This window comes from Acromyrmex echinatior, chromosome 13, assembly GCF_024713525.1.
Source record: "Acromyrmex echinatior isolate Ae372 chromosome 13, ASM2471352v2, whole genome shotgun sequence".
Taxonomy (NCBI): domain Eukaryota; kingdom Metazoa; phylum Arthropoda; class Insecta; order Hymenoptera; family Formicidae; genus Acromyrmex; species Acromyrmex echinatior.
The window spans coordinates 9,224,094-9,244,309 of record NC_141864.1 but is presented as its reverse complement, the minus strand read 5'-3'; the positions used below and the strand labels follow the sequence as shown (position 1 = coordinate 9,244,309).

The 20,216-nt window shown below is 32.9% G+C and overlaps 4 protein-coding genes across 10 annotated transcripts; 2 read left to right on the top strand and 2 right to left on the bottom strand.

Moving 5' to 3' along the window:
- Positions 1-1,764: 1,764 nt before the first annotated feature.
- LOC105143116 (uncharacterized) lies at positions 1,765-7,162 on the bottom strand. 3 transcript variants are annotated; one of them, XM_087412449.1, is made up of 4 exons: positions 7,022-7,162; positions 2,993-3,813; positions 2,652-2,822; positions 1,765-2,104 (listed from the first exon to the last, which is right to left on the bottom strand). In XM_087412449.1, the coding sequence occupies exons 2-4, from the start codon at positions 3,197-3,199 to the stop codon at positions 1,817-1,819; spliced, it is 666 nt and encodes a 221-aa protein (XP_087268575.1). In that variant the 5' UTR covers positions 3,200-3,813; positions 7,022-7,162; the 3' UTR covers positions 1,765-1,816. The 3 variants fall into 3 exon arrangements, with proteins under 3 accessions (XP_087268575.1, XP_087268573.1, XP_087268574.1); XM_087412447.1 differs by lacking the exon at positions 7,022-7,162 and adding an exon at positions 3,888-5,707; XM_087412448.1 differs by lacking the exon at positions 7,022-7,162 and adding an exon at positions 3,888-5,707 and having other exon boundaries at positions 2,993-3,810.
- Positions 5,717-7,629, top strand: LOC105143127 (mitochondrial import receptor subunit TOM40 homolog 1). The gene has a single exon (XM_011051175.2). The coding sequence runs from the start codon at positions 6,546-6,548 to the stop codon at positions 7,518-7,520; it is 975 nt and encodes a 324-aa protein (XP_011049477.1). The 5' UTR covers positions 5,717-6,545; the 3' UTR covers positions 7,521-7,629.
- Positions 7,607-12,645, bottom strand: LOC105143115 (endoplasmic reticulum lectin 1). 4 transcript variants are annotated; one of them, XM_087412436.1, is made up of 7 exons: positions 12,364-12,645; positions 12,085-12,258; positions 10,556-11,092; positions 9,623-9,676; positions 8,920-9,084; positions 8,604-8,843; positions 7,607-8,296 (listed from the first exon to the last, which is right to left on the bottom strand). In XM_087412436.1, the coding sequence occupies exons 1-7, from the start codon at positions 12,499-12,501 to the stop codon at positions 8,048-8,050; spliced, it is 1,557 nt and encodes a 518-aa protein (XP_087268562.1). In that variant the 5' UTR covers positions 12,502-12,645; the 3' UTR covers positions 7,607-8,047. The 4 variants fall into 4 exon arrangements, with proteins under 4 accessions (XP_087268562.1, XP_011049463.2, XP_087268563.1 ...); XM_011051161.2 differs by having other exon boundaries at positions 10,571-11,092; XM_087412437.1 differs by lacking the exon at positions 9,623-9,676.
- Positions 12,646-13,111: 466 nt separating this feature from the next.
- Positions 13,112-19,509, top strand: btz (CASC3 exon junction complex subunit). Of its 2 annotated transcripts, XM_011051153.2 has the most exons (9): positions 13,112-13,423; positions 14,870-15,300; positions 15,386-15,515; positions 15,598-15,749; positions 15,833-16,248; positions 16,677-16,946; positions 17,082-17,114; positions 17,281-17,537; positions 17,664-19,509. In XM_011051153.2, the coding sequence occupies exons 1-9, from the start codon at positions 13,325-13,327 to the stop codon at positions 18,276-18,278; spliced, it is 2,403 nt and encodes an 800-aa protein (XP_011049455.1). In that variant the 5' UTR covers positions 13,112-13,324; the 3' UTR covers positions 18,279-19,509. The 2 variants fall into 2 exon arrangements, with proteins under 2 accessions (XP_011049455.1, XP_011049456.1); XM_011051154.2 differs by lacking the exon at positions 17,082-17,114.
- Positions 19,510-20,216: the final 707 nt, after the last annotated feature.

Sequence of the window (20,216 nt, the reverse complement as noted above, 5' to 3'; positions counted from 1 at the left end):
TTTAACGTTATAAAAATGAATCTTTATATCCTGATAGTCATATCAATAAGTATGCGCTTGTAATATTTTAATTCTACTATAGTCTTTATTAGAGTTAGACGATAGTTAAATGGCGTGTGATATTTATCTCGACGGAGGAAACGATCTTTCACATAGTTCGTACGAAATACGAGGAATATTTATATTAATACTGTATTTCAGATTTTTGTAATAAAAAGAAATAATTGTGCGCCTATCAAGATGTGTTTAAATGTTTTAAGATTCGATTTCCTAGAAAGATATTAGGGGTTGGAATTAATTCGTAGCGTTTTTAATGAAAGAATGTTATTTATTTCACATGAGCATTAAAAAATACATTAATGAAAGTACTTCCCATCACTTGTAAAACACTACGAATTAATTCCAACACCTAATAGAAAGTGCAAGGAAAGCATGCTTTTCCGCAATAGTACGCAATGTAATACGATAGTATTATGCGGTACCAGTAATTGTCATTCAAGTTTCAAGTAATTTTATTAATCCTCGGTTACTTTTGCTCAGTTTCCGGTTTATAATTAAATTTGGTTTCGACTTCGCTTTTAATACACAATCCCCTCCCTTTGTTCACTTGTATGTTCACTTAATGATTATATGTGGCCATCAGCGGGCGCACTGATTCTATCGATGCACCAAATTATTTTCATGTGAATCTCCCCGGTAAAATCTCCAATAATTGATTTCATACACCAAATGATAAAACCTATTTGAGACTTTATCAAGAAACAATCGAACTCAATTATATTCATTATTTCTGGGCCACCCTGTATATATTCTTATGAAATACAAATTTAACGTATGAAATATATGCATATTCAGATTGTCCCAATAATCGTGCACTTCTTCTAGACACTTGATGCCGAATAATGATGATTAGCTGTATCGAGCCTTTGTTGAACAATAAATAATTAAAGGGCTCTTGAAGAAGAAATCAAGATGCACACGAATGAAAATTTAAAATTTGTAATATTTAAGATGCGATTGTCAAGATGATTCATATGTGTACAGTATAATACATGTAAAAGGTGAAGTCCAATTGAACTTTCGTTACGGAAAAGTTGATTCTAAACTTGTCGAGGAATCAATAAAGAAGATGCGCGATTTCTGAGACGCTCTGTATATATGATAGTGCGAAATATTCGCATTGTCAAATGTGCTTTCATGGTCTACGCATATATACGTATGCACGTGTATATAAGTGAAGATAATCATGACCACTGCGATTATAATTAATAATATGTATAATTCTATCGAAGTATGTTAATGATAAATATAATTATAAATAACACTATTGTTATTGCTGCCGCTACCGTTGTTCCTGTTCCCACTACTGCCATTATCCTTATGTAACAAATATAATATATTGCTAACAATCAATACGTTCACAGCGAAGATTAAACTAATCGAATATAAATCTTCTGGTATAATCATAATTTTTATTTTTAATATGTCTACACTATGCAGTTACAATCTGAAGCGACATTTGTTTCGCTTGTGAATACAAAAATCGTTTAATCTATTTATATGACATATTTATAAGGAAAAAGAACTTAGAGCTAAAAATAGGGAGATATTTTTATTCGAACAAAAAACATTGTAGTCTATTTTAAAGATCTAAAAGCAATTGATACCTTTAGTTTGATAATCAAAGATGTTTTTAATTAAAAATAAAGTACGTAAATTAAAAAAATAAAGAATTAAAAATTAATTATATAGGCTCATATTGAATTTAATCTTTTTTCAAAATTTGAATCTTTCGAGAAAGTAGATGATTCCATGGCTATTCCATGGCATTTCTCATCCTATCATTAATATACCTAATATTCATATTGCTATAAGTATTGGTCTGAGCAGCCATATTTTCGATGCAACCTTTCATGTACATAAGTATCATCATGTATTTGCCTGACACGACAAATACCATCTTCCTACTATTTTCATTGTTCGTTTCCACTACTTGTCGAAATTCGTCAATATTTTCCGCAACGCATTCTTGCTTTCTAAGGATGTTTGTAGAATCACAGTTTGGTATGATAGCATTCAAATCATTCACTAACTTTTTCGTCGCCTTGAAAGATAATTTTAAAATTAAAGTGTTATAAATTGCAATACCTATTCCTTTATTTGTGATGAAAGATATAGTTGCATAGAAACTATAAATTCGCAAAACGTATAGATCATATATATTTAATGAGGAAATTATATTTAAATGCAATTTTTTATAACATCAATAAATTAAAAGCAGATTATTATATAATATAAACATTTTCAAAATTGTGATTACAATGAAAGAGAAGATTTCTATCCCTGGCGAAAAAGATTTGCGAAAAATTGTATAGATTGAAACAAAATCTTAGAAATCATTATTTTTTCATATATATTCATAGTAGGACGTAGAGTGACATTTCTTTTTTTTTTTTTTTTGAAAATCTAGAGATCCTCCGCCCTCCAACAACGCCATTCTACGTCTCACTGCGAATATCTACCGCAAAAATTAAGAATTTCTAAGGTCTTGTCTCAATCTATGTAGATTTTCATAAAAATTTTTTTTTCGCTGAGATGATTCCAGTAAATTAACTTATAATGAAATTTTATCATTTTCACAAATTGATTACCTGAATTTGTGTGATTACGTCTGTTAAGGCTTCTTCCATGAATGTCCATTTTTGGATGCACTTGGCCATTTCAACAAGTGCATTTCTCCTTCTCCATTCTAGATTATTTTTCACATAAGAGTAATGCGTATCTATGTTTTTACCCTCTTCTTTTCCATTGTGAATGGACCGCTAGAAAAGTACTTGTATATATTTTATGTATGTAAATATATCTCTCATAATCCATTTAAATAATTGATACTGTAATGCTGGCTTCAAATGTTGTAATTATAATATATCTTGTACAATCCATATACTTGTCTTTTTTTATTAAATATACGATAAAAATGAATGATATTCACATTGATAGTTTCAAGTGCTTCATTAATAGTATTGTTGATATAATTTGAAGCGTTTGTTTTTATTTTTTCAAGTTGCACTTTTGAATCCTGCGATATTCGCTCTTCAAAAAATAATAGACCATTCAATGTAGTTTGGATGACTATATTTTCTATATCCACTAATTGCTGGAGAATTTGCGAATTCGCTCCCAATCTTATATATTGCATCTTCCAAGATGCCTTAAAAAAGACACATGAAAGCTTTGTTATTAAAATATAAAATATAAAAACGGAGATACTATGTATATATTTCTCAGATACGCATGATTTTTCTAAAGAAAAACGAATCAAAATTATTTTCTTATACTTTTTAATTATAAAAATTATTTAAGAATTCATATTATAAATTAATAGATATAACTTTCAATCTTTCAAGAAAATATTAGCGACACTTTGGTCAAAAAACGAAAAAATCTATTATATTCTTTTTCTAAGTATTTATTTTATTTAGAGTGATTTAGATTTTTCTCTTCTTAAATATGATTTATTGAACTCACGTAAACTGTACACAGCAGTGCCAAGAAAATAATGATCTTCATTTTTTCTTTCAACCGATTGCGTTCAAGAAACAATATTCTTTCGATGCTGGAGACGGTGGAATCGTTAGTACCTGCAGCAATTACAGCAGCGTACTAAGTGACAGCAATCCAAGGGGCTACATTTAATCATGGCGACATAGTCATGGGAGAACGACTCATTGCCACTCCATTAGGCTATCGGGCGCATAGAGGACGTGTATCCTGGCACAGAGGAGATACCTAAAATGCTTTCAGTCCGAACTGCTAAGGGAACATATAAAAGATTTCATTTTTAGATCCAGAACAGCTTATGATAACGAATGATAATGTGACATTACCACTTTTTAAAACAGAGATTAATCTGAATGATATATAACTGATGTATAAGTGTTATCGAATATGTTGTCAAATAAGTTTCAATATTGTCTCTTATTTACAACAAGGAAATGTATTTTTTTGAAAAAACTTTAGAGATAAGAAATATTTTGTATTTGTTTGATATTTGTCTCTGAAAAAAAGATCAATGCGTAAGTTTCGGATCTCAGGAAAAAAGCACTTACAAAAGAAAAAAACAAAAATGATAATGTATCGTATACTACAATACAACATTGTAATTATCAGAACGTGTGATAAGAAAGTACAAGTATTTCCGATTTTATTATTATCATAAACATAATCTAGAAAAAATATATTTTTTATAACATCAATTTGTTTAAACGAAACAATAATTTTTAATTATTTTAAGCTAGTTCCTTGCTGTAAAGAATAATGTTTCTTTCATGACATGATATTATCTCCTTCATAATGTACCACAATAATATATTAGGTGTACAAATAAGTTTCCGCCGTTTTTAATAAAAAAAAATGAAGCATTTATTGTGAAAGAAGGATACATAATGTTTTATTGATGTAAGTCAAAATGTAAGTGCAAGTTCTTTTTGCGTTTGGCACGAATCTTCATTCAATAATGCTTCCAATTCCGCGTCTTCGTACACTTTCGGCCTTCCGCTATGTTCTTTGTCTTTGACGTCAAATTTACTGTTCTTAAATCTTTTTGAAACCATTCACGACAACTTCTCTCACTTAAGGCAGCCTCACCATATGCTTCTACAAGCAATCGATGAGCCTCAGCTGCAGATTTCTTCAAATTAAAGAAGTAAATCAAAAGTTTCCGCAAATGACGCTTATTCGGCTCAAAACTCGGCATTTTCGCACAAAAAAAATATATGATGCTGATACAAAATCGCTAGTATTTCAAGATTATGTTATTGACAGATGTCCAACCTTACGATATAGTATTTTACATCAGACAATTTTAACCATAGCTTGCTAGTAACGCCGTTTTTTGTCAAACGGCGGAAACTTATTTGTACACCTAATACTTAATGGGAGACACTATCGCGTCTCCTAATAAACATAAGAAAAAATAGAAAAAATATATGGAATTTTCCGGATTTTATTTGTTCCATTGTATTATTTTTCTTTTTTTAAATTCTTTAATCCATAAAGATTTTTTTGTGTCTTTTAAAGAAAAATTTCAAATTTATCCAGAATATACACATCAAATTTTATTTTGTCACCTTTCGAAAGGCAGTGGTAAATCATTGAGTATTTTTGCTATGAAAACTTCTGATATAGCAGATTTAAATCCAACGTTAAACACTCTATTTTTAATTCTAGAAGATGAAAATTGAAATAACAGAATGTAAAAGAAGCGTTTACGAATGTGATAAAACTTTGTTTATGCTTCTATTATTCTCCCATTATATCGATTACGTTCCGATTTTTATTTTCATCAGGGAAGTTATTATGGCAAAGATACTTTCGGTTTACCTTCCGAAAGATGACATCAAATAAAATTTAATATGTGTATATCGGACAATGACAGCATCAATACAGCACGATAATTGGTGCGCAATATAAATATAAATAAAGTTGATGTTCGTTAATCATTGCACATCTTTATATGTAAATTTTATTTGATAAATATTTCGCACGCATGTTGTACACAGAGACACCCTACAATTTAACGCCGGTTCCGAATGGCAGTTTTTGACAGATTTTCTTGGCAATAGATACTCTTGGTGGGTTTGCCATACCGAAGGAGCTACGAGCGCATGAAAAATTCTTTGAATGCCTGGGATCGAATCCAGGATCTCTGACATAGCAATTTGTGCACTATCCTGCGTTACGCTCTATTTACTCTATTATAGTTTTTAAGTCTGAAAGCCCGATTAATATTTAAATTTTACATTTTTGATATGTGTGTTTTGAGTGCTGGGTAAATGTGAACTGAGATCTTTTTCACACAGAGCAGCTATGCAATGCTCTAAACTACGATCACTTACTTATTTTTCTTGTTTTTAATATAATGTAGAAATAATTTAGACAAAATATAAGATAAAATTACGAAGGAACGAAGATTTACAAATCTATCTGACAAATCTAGCTGGCGAAATTGAAAAAAAAATCATTTTGTATAATCGAAGAAAAAAATATCTCAAGAAAAATTAACTGTAATTGTCAAAAACTTCGTTTAAAAACTTTCGTCCATTACAGTAAATTAATAGATTTCTATTTTTTTTAAACTAAAGAAAAAATCACTAAAAAGGATATTAAAAATGTATTATGATATAATCATAGATTGTACGTGTACGTATAATCAACATTTTCCTCATTTATTAGAATTCTAGAACTGTATTCTAAAATTTTTGAAAGTTCTATATTTATGGGGAAATATTTTAATATTTTTAATCTATAGAATAGGCACGTAACGCTAATTCTCAAGAAATATATAATTCATATAATTTTGCACCAAAAAAATTCATCATTAAAATACTTTAATTCCTAATCAATTTTTATTAATGAAATATCGACATCGAAGACCAAATATAGAATGAAGATCGATACGTATCGAATGCGCGCGTGTTAAAAAAATTGGTAGATTAATATTAAAATAAATTGGTTATTCATCGGAAAACAACATCCCTGTCATAATGGGTATCGTTCAAGCGCTTATCAACAAACACGAGCTCTTCATGACCTCAGTCACCCAGGAAGAACCGCTATGCGTTCCCTGTTTTGAGGAGGTGGATAGGAAGCCTGGTAACCCTAGCAGTTTCGAGGATCTTCATGCAAAAACCAAGGAGCTCTATCCGCAGAACTTCGAGGGCGCATATCTATTTTTGAAGAAAACTCTGAGCAAGCATTTCAACGTAACTTATAGGATTACCCTGAGTTCTGTGACACCGTATGGCCTCAAGGTCGGTGTGAATTATGTTGGTACCAAGCGGGTGGGATTTACGGAAAAGTACCCGGTGATCTCAGGTGAGATTACGCCCAGTGGTAATATGAGCGCTAGCTTCGTGCACACGCTCGGCTGCAGATACAGATTCAAGCTCGCTACACAAATCATTGACAAAAGATACAAGGCATTCAGTTCCGGACTGGAATATCGCTCGGACGACTGTACCTTGGCGCTCACCCTGGCGAATCCAGATCTCGTGAAGCTGCATGGCACCTTGGTGTTGCATTACTTGCAGGCAATTACGCCGAGAATCACTCTCGGCACGGAAGTCGCGTGTTTACGTGGTTCTCTGATACCTGGCGGTCAGCAGACAGTGATGTGTGCCGCATTCCGGCACAGTACCGGTCCCACCACGTTGTCTGCCACGTTCGGCGAGGCCGGCATCCACATTTGTTACCATCGGAAAGCGAGCGAGCAGTTACAGCTCGGAGTTGAGATCGAGACAAACACACGGATACACGAATCTATAGGAACAATCGTGTACCGCGTAAACATTCCATACGCGGACTTTATCTGCCGGGGATTCGTCAATTCGGAGACCAGCATGGGTGCCGTGTTCGAGAAGAGGCTGCACCCAATCCCCGGGGCCTCGTTAATGATAAGCGGCTTCTTGAATCACAAGAAGCAGCAATTCCGCGTCGGCATCGGCCTAAACATCGGCTAAAGAAAAATCAACATCCCTTAATCCCTGACCAGGAGTAAACAGAACAATACTATATACTGAAAATTTTGGACATTCAAAACGCTGCCTTCTTCGTAGAATCTTAGAAGCTTTTATTTCATGTATCCTGATATCGTCCGGATAGAAAAGAGATAAGCCGAAATAGAAAGTTTCATGTATATCTCTGATTCAGCTAAAAAAAAAAATCATTTTCCAAAAGTTTGGATATTGACATATTATAAGCCTCACATGTACTGGAATACGATTTTGATATGCACTTTTACAAACGAGAGAATATTTACACGCGCGGAACCTATTAAATATTTATATTGTTTGGAATGCAAGTTTTTTTTATAATAATATCAAACACAATTATATGTAATATAGTTAACTAATTTCACTCATTTGTTTTATAGAATGTAATTCTTTTTATACTCAATAAACAATGAACATTTTTTTAGAATTATGATATTTAAACAATAATGGCTTTGATGGTTTTTAACCGACATTAAGAAGACAAATTAATTATTTTAATCATCTCCATTAGCTATTCGTTCGTCTAAATTGTCTTGTTCTGCGTGCAAGGCCATAGATTTCAATTTATCGAAATTCGCTTCGAACTTATCGTTCAAAAGTCCATTTTCGTCGGCATATTCTAAGATATCACAGATTAACGGTGATTCGACTCCCAGAACGTATTCACATGTTTTTGGTTCCAATAAAAATAATGATACACTAGATGGACTTGCAGTATGGTTCTCCACACATTTTAATTTTACCTAAAACAAACGGTAAAGAAAATTAAATAAAATTATAGATATCTGCAGGCATTTATAAGAAGCCATTTTTTATTTGGAAGAAGATTGAAATGCAGATCAAAACTCAAGAATTTCAGCATTTTAAATATTGCAACAGACATCCTAATTTGGAAAATGTTTTATCAATTATTAAGAAAATATTCAATTTATTTTATTACAATCAATAAAAATATAAAAGTTTCTCTTATTATCATAAAATAAAATTGAAAGGTGATTTTTATCTTTTTCCAAATCAACAATATTTTTTAAACTTCATAGCAACGCATACTTCGGTTTGTCTAGAAGTTCCAGTCTTATCACAGCTACTTCCATCGCTGTAAAAGTGTGAGAGATGTTTCCTTAATTCTAATGGTTTAGGTTTCTTCTGTGGATGTGCGGCGATCCATTCCAAATGTTTCTGTTTGTCAAATCTACCAAGATTGACAATCGTCTTTGTACCATCTCGTTCTATGTGATACTGAACGACAGAACGTCCGTAACAAAACTCGTACTTCCACCAGCCGTTGCCCTAATAATTAAAAAAACACACCGTTAAAAAATACATTGTTCAACGAGAACAAAACGAGTAATAGCTAAAGACATACTCCGTGCAGGCAATTCTTTCCACTGAGGAAATTCTGGACAGGACTAACTTCGGCAGGACTAATATTCTGATCAGTTTGTATTGCACTGATAGATTCATCGATATTATCATGTTTATCTGGAACATCTAGTGGATGTATCTCAACCCTCACTCTTGGCTCGCCATCCTATAATCAATTCATTACAATAAATTCTACGCGATGAAACTATATAATTGACATTTATAAAAAAGATTTTACTTGATTATGAAAAGAATTATCATCGTGCATAGATACAATTAATGTGCAAACTGTACATGATGAACTGTAAATGTACCATGATATAATAGATCATTTCAAGTGCATATAAAGTAATTACATATTATTATTATTATTATTATTATTATTATTATGTGTTTCTCATTCTGCTGTTATTATTATACAACATAGAAATGATAATGACAACACAATTGCACAATATTTGAAGTATACTAGCAATATGTGTAAAGATAAGAAATTATATATATATGTTATATAATAATACTAAATATAATTTTATAAATGCCAAAAAGGATGAATTAAATATTGGTGAAGTAATAGTGGACAACGTATCGGAATATGTAGATTAAGAAGGGACAGAATGAAAATAACATTTGCACAAGCTAATAGTACTACATAATGATCAACAAGCGTTAATCCTGTTCCCATATATGCAAAATATTCTGACCTGGCCCTCCTTATCTACATGAAGGATTGCATACACTTTCTGCGGCTTGTCATCCTGTGCAACAAATAATTAAGACAGTAAATAAATGATAAACTGAAACGAAAAGAAAGAAATCAAATCCCTAGTATCGAAAACTAAAAGTTTCACAGAATACTATTAAAGTGCTATTATTTATCAAAATTATACAAACTTTAGTTTTAAATCTAAGTGTATTAAGTTTAAAGAATAAAAGCAGTGTTCTCTACAGTATTGTGAAATTTTGAGATTTAAAATCATTAACAAATTTTAGTATGTGACGCAAGCTTCTCTGTTATTAAGAGGATCTTAAAGTCATTCGTTTTATTGTCTTAACAAGATTTACATCATACAATTTATGTGTCATTGACACATTATTATACATTACTGCATCAATATCGCGCGCATTCATATGTACAAATTTTCTAAGTAACTAATCTTTCTTATTAGATATCTAAACCTAATAATTCTAAAAAAAATCAACATTATTTATGTAATCCCCTAACACAAACCAAAACTGTTTTAGATGTACAAAGTATAAAACTTGTATAGAAAGTAAATACTATTATAAGTCAAGCTGATAACAAGGTTATAATTTTCCAACTTTTTTCATTTTTGACATAAAGTTGATTACATTACTGTTTATACTTTATTTATGGAAAAGAATTTTTAAATATGTAAAGACAGTTAAAATATAAAAAACATAGAAAATAATCGGGGTCAATAAAACACATGACTTTAGAATCCCTTTAATACATATCGTTATTTTGCATATTTGGCTCAACTAATAAAAACAGAAGAGATATAGCTACTAATATATACGCGTAAACAAGATATAAATATGTGTCATACAATAATATTTCAAGGAAAGTAAAAAGTAAAAAAGAAGCTTAATAAAAGAGTCTGCAAATACGAAACTCTTTGCAGATTTACCCTCGCTTGCTGTCGAATTTTTAGACTTTCTAGCTCCATCATCATAAGCGACTTTGGTTTCTTTGGTGCATTATCCACAGGCTGACACGTAATTTGATTCTCCCCAGTATCTTGTGGTTTGTAATCGGGATGATTGCACAATACTGGCGATAGAACAATCGCTTCATATTCGCAGGACATAGTTTCTTTCAGCGAATACACATCGTGTTTACCATGTTTATAACAGACGTACAATACCTTGACAGTTCTCGGTTTGTTATTCAAATCACACATTGTACCGTCAGTCATCTCGATTTCGACGTACGGCATGTTAATCCCGTCGATCTTCTTGATGGGTATATATAACTTCCTGTTTGGATTCTTCGCCTGTTCATCATAATAGGCCGAGAGTTTCGTCCTTTGCGCTTTGTCCAGCGTGCCGAGGTAATATTCCTGCATTTTAATCTTTTTTCCTTCTCTGTCTTCATGATACTGCCGTACGTATCTACCGTGGCACAATTCGTAAGTCCAGTATGACTCTAGCTATGTGCCAAAATTAAATTCAGGTAAGAAATTAGTGACGAGCGATGTTTATTAATAAAAACCTACACAGTACATTTTATCACAGTACACTATACTTAGGAACGTCTTTGAAATGTTCTTAAGGCATAATTAGACTAGAGATTGAAATTAAAATTGGATTGGAATTTAATCAATCAGAAAAGATAAAATCAATCTCAAATTTAATAAACTTTGCTTTGATTGGTTAAATTCCAATCCAATCTCAATCTCAATTTCCAATCTGATCATGTCTTTAGGACTTACAGACATCCCTTGGTCTGTACTATATGAATCTAGTCAGTCAAGTTTGAAAACAAATTGCATCAAATGCTTGCTGCAAATTTTGTTGATAAAAAAGTACCAAATTAATGCAAATTCTATAATTCTATTGTTATATTTAATGACATCAAAATAGTGGCATATATATAATAAAATCCATTACAAAATGTGACATCAAATTATGACAGCAAAGTTTGCTGACAATCTGACAGCAACTTAACAGCAAGAACCAACCAAAATCAAATTTTTATTAGTTTTTGTCAACAATTTGGTCTCTTATTATATCAAGCAAGCTTTTTTATCAGCACAATACAAGCTTAATACAGACAAGTTTAATACAATTGATACCAATTTGCTGAACATTTTAACAGAATTTATCAGCAATTTGTAGACAAATTGTTAATATTTTACTGACTACAGCCAATATTACATTTGTCATACAACAAATCTTTCACATTTAATTAAATAACAATAGAATAGAGATTCTAAACCTTAAAACCTCTGTCTGTTCTCTAAATTTTTTGAAGTAAGATTTACTCCAAAGAATTTAGAATCAATTAAAATGCCTGAAAAAGTTGTCATATGACAAATATAATGTTGATGGGAAATGTACCATAATGGGAATGTACCATAAAAAGAAATTAATATCAAGAAAAATGAAAATAATAGATGATATAAATGCCTGTGTCACGTACCCTATAAGAGCAACTATTTTGAGCAAATATCGGTTGGAGTAGCTGTATTGGATTTGGCCCATCATATGTCTCGCTATATTCATGCTCCTGCTCGGTCGCGTCCGGGATGACGCACTTGTATCGCTCGTTGTTGGCGGTGGTTATGAAATACGGCTCCGCGTTCGCGTGAGATTCCTGAAAGGGAAAAAAGACCCGGAGCACACGTCGGACAAATGACGGTATCGTCGCTCGAGAGTCCACGGGGATCGATTAGATAAGATCTGCGCCGGGTGTACTCACCAGTAAATCTGTGTCACTCTTTCCGGGCCAGTTGATCTTGAATATGACCGTGTCGTCGAAGTGCCTAAAATCGTGTCCCTGAACGAGAGTGATCAACACACACAACACATTATAGACATCCCAATAGTTTCCCCACATCTTTCTCGGTTATTCTATCATGTCATATCATGTTTTGATCGCCAATCGCCGCGTATATGCCATAAGGTAATGTGCGTCAAACATGTATATAATTGACAGCTGCGCAGCCTATGCTTCGTGTTCGCTCGCGATTGCGCGACGATTAATGGACGGCGTGGAGGGGGACGAACTAGGATGCGTCTTCATTCGAAGAAGGAAAAATAAAAAAGAAGCGGCGCAATTGCACATCCATTCACATCGGTCGGTACCTAGTAATTTTCCAGTGTACCACCAATGGGTGCATTCAGTACTACTCGACCGCTGACTGAGCGCTCAATGAAAGATGTGAGAAATTGACATAGCGAAGGAAAAAGCGGAATGTGATTCTTGTCGGAATGATTTAATTAGTTCCTAAATTTCTATTTAAAGTTATTTCACAAATTTCAAAAACTTTTCACACTTTTTAAATTCTAGATCTAAAATTCTAATTGATGATATAAAAGAATACACCAATAACAGTGAACGCTCGCTCAATTGTTGGTCCGCTGAACGCAGCCAATGAGCGTCGAATATCAACATGAAAAGGTACCTTTAGTCAACCAACTTCCGAGAAAGTTCACGTTTTTGTCACCAGGTGTTTCCGCTGATTCAGAGTCAACACTCGTCACTCTTGTCGAGCTTTGACAATACACGGACGTTCGGTTTCATGACGAGAGACGGCTCGACGCATCGCGGGATATTTCGCGGAGATTCGGAGCAATTTTTTTCCCCTTGTTTCTCATCCGTTCTCAGGGTCGACACGAGGAAACGAAACGCGTAATATCTCTCAGTGGTGAACAAAGCAATGTCGGATACACGGCGACGTCGTAAATCCAATCAGTCATGTGGTTCCGACGATCTCTCGGATTCGTACGAGGAGCTAAACGCTACGAAAGAAACTCAAGTAAGTGGAACTCGATTATCGCCGAGAGGGTAAATCCCTGAGAGACGAATCTCGATCCGCGTGAAGGATCCATCCTCATTTGCTCGGATTAGCGCTGCGTTTCCGCGCGCGCTTCGCGATTTTCCCCCTAAACCTTAGGCGAACTTTCTCTTGAAAGATCGAAGACGAAAATCTCTCCAGCTGAAAACATGCAGCGATTAGGAAGACCGATTATTCGACGCTTATTAATTTTATCTTCAATCAGTGTCATGAAAGTCTATGCTTTATGGCTTAATCGTGGAGGTCATGGACCAGTACTGATAGAGATTCTCCAGATATCTTTTTTTTATGAATATATTATTTGTAGTTTGGATGTTTCTTTCTGATATTTCTACAATTTTTTATCGTTTTATCAATTGCTTCATCTACTTTCTTGCTTTTAGCTAAGGATACTTTAACTAAAAGAGAAGGAGAGAGATAGAGAGAGAGAGAGAGAGAGAGAGAGAGAGAGAAAGAGAGAAGGGGGAGGGGAGAAATTATTGGCTTTTGATTTGCTTGGATGTATCAATTCATTCAGAATGAGTTGCATTCAATTATTATATTATTCTGTTAAAATTGAAACTTAGTCTTATTTGTTAGTCAATCTCTAAGCTTTATTTCATTATTTAAAATTAATTAGCAAGATATGTATTATTGGATATTATATTAGGTGTTGGAATTAATTCGTAGCGTTTTTTAATGAAAGAATGTTATTTATTTCACATGAGCATTAAAAAATACATTAATGAAAGTACTTCCCATCACTTGTAAAATGCTACGAATTAATTCCAACACCTAATATTATAATAGAATTAATAAAAAAAATGTTACAGTTAATCAAATCTTTCGTTTGCAGAAAGTTAACTGTTAATCTGCAAAAGAATTATTGCAAGATTAATTGCTAGTTTAGATATATATTTTAATATATACTGTACAAAAAATATGAAGAATAAAAGATAGTGAGAAAGAGATAAGGAGAAAAAAATCAATTATTTCTACTTTAGTTAGTTTATGTAATTTAACAGGATTATATACAAAAGCATTATTTTCTGCTTTTTCTTTGATCATAATATTGACTAAATAAAGATTACACAGATAGCTAATCAAAGGAATCAATAGGTTGAAGATAAGGACTAATCGTAGAAAAATGAAAAAATATTTATGTATATAATTGATACATATTAAAAATACAAAATTGATAAATAATTAACACAAATAAATTTTGATTGACATTCTATTGATATATATTTTCAAAAATAATTTGAAATCAGTTCGAATATATTAGGTGTAGTAAAAAGAAATCCATTATTTTTCTAATAGATCTCGTCTACGCGTAATACAGATTACTAAAGCCATCTGTTGGAAAAATAATGGATTTCTTTTTACTACACCTAATATTATATTGACCAATCTTTTTTCTTTCTATAGAGTAGTGAACAAACTGATGGACATCAAGATTCAGAATGTGACATTTATGAAAGCGACTCAGATGCCGAATCACAAGAAGGCGGGGAACAACGTGAAAGTGGAGATGGGCAAGAAGAGGAAAAACCACAGAAGAAGTTGGACGATGACGAGGATAGACGTAACCCGCAATATATACCGAAACGAGGAACGTTTTACGAGCATGATGATCGTACAACTGACGAAGTAACTGAGAATAACACAGAACAGCAGACGAATGCAAAAGAAACCAAAGAAAAGAAGGTGTGGAAAGATAAGGAAGACAGATGGGACCACGATCGATACAATGACGAAGAGCAAGCTCCAAAAAGACCTGAGGAATTAATAGCAACATATGGTTATGATATTAGAAATGAAGAAGGGCCACCTAGAGCTAGAAGGAGAAGAAGATATGGGTGAGTTTATTACAGAGTTTTGTTTTCTTTAAATTCTGATTTTTTTTTTAATTATGTTATATATATGACATATTTTCTCACACAGTCGTGGACCTAACAAATACACAAGAAATTGGGAAGATGAAGATGCTTATGGAAAGACTACAACTGGTAGAGGAAATAATAGACGCTTCCATAAAAATAACGAAGATTTTCCCGCTCTTGGTAATAGTAAGGTAAATGTCGCGAAATATATTATACAACGTTGCTTATCACGATTAATTATTACAAGTTTATCAATTTTTCTTTGTGATATAGAATACTCCAAACAAAGTAGAGGAACCTGTAATTTCGTCAGCTTGGTATAGCAGCAAGAATAAAACACAGAATAAAACTCAAAACTTCCCACCACTTCAATCTCAACAGGATAATGCAAAAACTAAGCCCGCTATTGCTTCCAATACATCCACGTATGTGCAATAGTTTTTTTGTATTTATAAACAAGTTTTTTTATTGGTAAAAAGGTGGTATTTTGACGAAAATGTTATTACAGAAGTGAAAATAAGGCATCAGATGAATCGAATAATACATCCTGGAAAAAGGACGGTAGACACATTACTCAAAATCAAAATACAAATGGAAACACTGGTTCTGGCGGTGATGCAGAAAAGTTGACTAATACCAAGCCATTATCAAGGGAGAATAACAAGAGGAACACCCAGGAGTCTGTAAGCTTGGTCGCAAGTAGGACGCGTGGAAGAGGTTTCAAGTCCAATGCTAATAACAACATGGTCACTAACAGAATAGTTGAGAATAAAGCAAAAGGGCGCGGCCCGGGTCCGGTTACAATAGAGAATCGAAGAAATAATACCGCGCAGCACAATGAAGAACACCAGCTTGCTCATGATATGAAACAACAACTTAATATTAATGATGGTAGTCAGTATCATCAACCTGCACGACACAACAGTGAGTTTTTGTCAAGTACAATGGTATTTAAGGAATAAGAAATTTTATAGATATATTCATAATAAGTAAATCTTTGATGATAAAGATCATCACATATAAAAAGGTTTTATGCAAATTAAACAATTACAATTACGTTTTAGAACGCTTGATTGAGCGATATGCTTATGGTTTACGAATTAAATTGTTTATATATACTAGGTCTTAAGACTTGTAAAGAATAATTTAAAAATCTAATTTGATAATTAAAAATTTGAATTAAATTTATGTAAAAATGGAGTTTGACATACTGAGAAACATCTTTAGAGATATAAATGTAAAAAAAGAAATTGTTCCTTCTTCCTAAATCAATATCTTCTTATTAATGGTTTTAGCTTAAATTTTTATAGATGCGATGTCTAATTTTTATTATTTTCTTCTAATTTATATAGAAGGTTTTTTCACATCCACCAATCAACACAGATCAAACACAGTACCCCCTAGAATGCAACAACAACAACAGCAACAACAACAGCAATCACATCAACAACAAACGCATTCACCACAGCAAACATTACAGCAACAACAGCAACAGCAGGATAGTTCTGGAAATAGACCTAAACGATATTCCAGTCTTCGTCAACGACCTACTATTACAGAAACTTCCGCACAACAGAATTATCCATCTCAACATGCCCAACATGGATATTTTCCACCTCAAGGTAATGATGCATATTGATACTTTATCTTTCTTTAACGCATGTTCCTAATCCATTTCTTATGATATATGCTTTTACATGGCCTAATACAAGCATGTACTTAAAATTAATGTGTCGCTTGTGCATACGCGTACCTAGCTGGAAATTCAAGAGCCGTTCTAGAATCTCAAGGTAAGAAAAAATTATATACGTACACACATACATATATGTATAAAAATAAAAAAATATATATATATAAATTATTTAATTATCTCCATCTAAATATATTAAAAATAATATATTATTTTCAATTATTTGACGAAATATTGCAAAAATTTATCATGCGTGAACGTTGCAGGTTATCCCCAAAGTCATTTTGAGCAGTCTTCTTCGGTTGCTCCAGCCACAGCACCTATGGCAGGGCAACCTGTTATTTCTCTGCCGCCTGGTGGACAAGCTGCTAGCTACGCACCACCACCATTCTTAGTACCACCACCGCAATTCATACCACCTCAAACAGCACCACCTAGTATAATTAATTACGTTCCCGGTCCAAATGGCCCGACATTTCCACCAAACTTTCAAGGTTATCAGGGATATAATCCTTCAGTACAGGTGAGAAAAATAAATGTTTATAAATACCAAAAAGAAAAAGAGAATCGTAAAAAGATAAGAACATATGAAACAATATGAAACAATATGAACATTCTGTATTTAATTTTGTATACTTTAATACTGCAGCCTCAGGGTCCACCGCCGCCCCAAGAATTGTTCCAACCGCAAGGATGTACTTACTATAGTCCTGCGCAACAACAGCAGCAACAGCAGCAAGCAGCTCCTTTGCGGCGACCGAAAGCAGCGATACCTATTCTTCCACCACCTGATAATCAGCAGAGCGGTCGAGGAAGAGGTAGAAGCACTCAGTATCAGAATAATCAATCTAGCAGTAACACGCAACAACAGACTGAACAAGAAATCAAGAGTGGTAACATGGTGGAAAGTGACGAGAAACCTGTGCCGGGACAATTCGACAGTGCGCAAACCGAACAGCCAAGCACATTGAATCAGGAATCCCAGAAGGATCAAGATACGGAAACGATCAGAACAGTGAACAATATGGACGAGGAGGTAGAGATGATTACCACTGCTGACTCTCATATAAATATTGACATGTCACTCGTTAAAAAAGATAACTTGGACGATAGCGTCAGTGTTAAGGAACTATTAGAAGCGACTTCTAATGAAAAGAATACGGTTTCGCACAGTCCAACGACATTGGCTAGCGTTGAGACTGAATTAGGTAACATTGAATCCGCGATTCCCGAAAGTACCATTGTTGAGAAAGCTGCAGCCTAAAAAGTGTGATTATTATTGCGCTTCGTATTCACACGTCTCCCGCGATTTACTGCGAGTTGAAGTGTCACTACATGGATTATACACAACACGCGTGGGCGAAGTCTTATAGTTCAATTCGCATATCCATAATTGTATATTTATTCTGTAATGCAATTGCGCATGTAATCTTCGCTATAGAATCAGGGACGCAGAATAATTATTAATTCAGCCAATTTATATTTGGGGAAGTGTGTTAGTGAATTCATTATATTTTATAACAGATCGAGAGACGTTAAAATTATGTTCTCGAATGCAGTTATTGCATTAAACTAGCTATCTGACGTGTACGTCGCGATTCATAGCTTTAAGGCCGCTGATCCGCCACTATAGCCATTTATACATTAATTTAAAAGCGAAAGATTATATGTGATTTATTTTGCGGTATTTGTTTTATATGCTTTATATTTTAGATCAAAATTAATTAAAGCCTTATTCGTGTATGAGTTTCGTTGAAAATGAGCTTATGAAACACATATGAGGTAAGAGACCATGATACATACAATGCATAAATTAAATTAAAATTGCGAAATAAAGTAAAAAAAGATTCATTTCCGTAAAAGAAAAAAAAACGAGATTCGTTATTTTCCGACATTTATTGTCGGGAAATTTTCTCTTTATCGAAATGGATTTTTTCATACAATAATAACATGACTGCAGTGACGGATTCGAAGCTTTGAAAGCTTTATTGATTTATTACCTAGAGGTAAAGAAATTTTTCAAAGAATCGATACACGAATTAAACTAACTGCTATTAAATATAAGTTTAAAGCATGTAAAAAACGTATTAACTTATAGGAACTATAATCCGTATTTGTAATAATATCTAAAATAGTAGCCTCGTGCTAACGTTATTGCCTGGATTATGAAATAATGATGAAATAACTTTTCATATTGAAGTCTACCTATAACTGGTCATTATTTAGCGAGGAATGTTAATCGTGTATTGATATAATATACTCGGCAGCTCTGCGCGGGCCATGACTGCGACACGTTATAACTGACATGTTATAATCCTATATACATATACTTTTTCAATGTTATGACTACCTACAGAGCAGAAATGTTTGTAGTTATAATATTAACAAAATACAATTCATTGAGTAACGTAAGTGTGCATCTTTGTACATGTATAAAAACAATTTTCTTTTTTTTTATATGCAATTTGAATAACATTTAACATTTTTGTTCTTTCCATCTGCCTTCTTAACGCATTTCTACACTCCTCTTTCGATTCCCAGCCTCGTTTGAAAAAAAAAGAATGAGATAAACTAACTAGTTAGTTTATTTTACAGGACAGAAAACGTAAGAAAGTAACAGAAGTGAACAGATTTAATGTCTATTTAGTTTTTTCTTTCATATTATAATGAATCCTTTTTTATTATATTTTATTTACATGCTTTAAGTTTCACTAGCCGTTTTTGCACGTTCTATAGAGATACAAATCGACCATTGTCATAAAGATAGTACAGAGTATTTTTTTTTCTTTCGCAATATCAATATTTGCGCATCTAAGGTCTAACTTGAATATACTAGAGTATTTAATTAATGAAGTAAGACAATTATTTTTGCAAATATATTACAAAAAACAGCGAGAGAGCGATTGAGACAAAACGATCAATTAATTTTGTTTCTAACTCGCCATGATTAATTACATTTAAGAGTATAACTACACAAAGTTATACAAAGCCTTAAACAAAATTCTTTGAGAAAAAAATAGAAACTTTCGGCAGGAAATTTATACATGATAAACGGCACTTCTACGCAATAAAAATGTAAATGTAAGTGGAAACGAAGCGAGCATAAACACATTCGCTGTAGCATATTGTACAGTTTATAAAAAAACTTATATATAATATCACTAGTAATAACTTTATATAATATAACTTTAAGCTTTAAACG

What these genes read in the sequence shown, in the direction of transcription:
- LOC105143116 (XM_087412449.1), bottom strand. Translation starts at nt 3,199, where the DNA reads ATGCAATATATAAGATTGGGAGCGAATTCGCAAATTCTCCAGCAATTA. An exon ending in AAGCACTTGAAACTATCAAT is followed by an intron (nt 2,823 to 2,992) that starts GTGAATATCATT and finishes GTACTTTTCTAG; the next exon opens with CGGTCCATTCACAATGGAAA. An exon ending in ACGTAATCACACAAATTCAG is followed by an intron (nt 2,105 to 2,651) that starts GTAATCAATTTG and finishes TTATCTTTCAAG; the next exon opens with GCGACGAAAAAGTTAGTGAA.
- LOC105143127 (XM_011051175.2), top strand. Translation starts at nt 6,546, where the DNA reads ATGGGTATCGTTCAAGCGCTTATCAACAAACACGAGCTCTTCATGACC.
- LOC105143115 (XM_087412436.1), bottom strand. Translation starts at nt 12,501, where the DNA reads ATGTGGGGAAACTATTGGGATGTCTATAATGTGTTGTGTGTGTTGATC. An exon ending in AAAATAGTTGCTCTTATAGG is followed by an intron (nt 11,093 to 12,084) that starts GTACGTGACACA and finishes TTTGGCACATAG; the next exon opens with CTAGAGTCATACTGGACTTA. An exon ending in GAAAGAATTGCCTGCACGGA is followed by an intron (nt 8,844 to 8,919) that starts GTATGTCTTTAG and finishes TTTAATTATTAG; the next exon opens with GGCAACGGCTGGTGGAAGTA.
- btz (XM_011051153.2), top strand. Translation starts at nt 13,325, where the DNA reads ATGTCGGATACACGGCGACGTCGTAAATCCAATCAGTCATGTGGTTCC. An exon ending in ATTGCTTCCAATACATCCAC is followed by an intron (nt 15,750 to 15,832) that starts GTATGTGCAATA and finishes ATGTTATTACAG; the next exon opens with AAGTGAAAATAAGGCATCAG. An exon ending in TCAACCTGCACGACACAACA is followed by an intron (nt 16,249 to 16,676) that starts GTGAGTTTTTGT and finishes TAATTTATATAG; the next exon opens with AAGGTTTTTTCACATCCACC.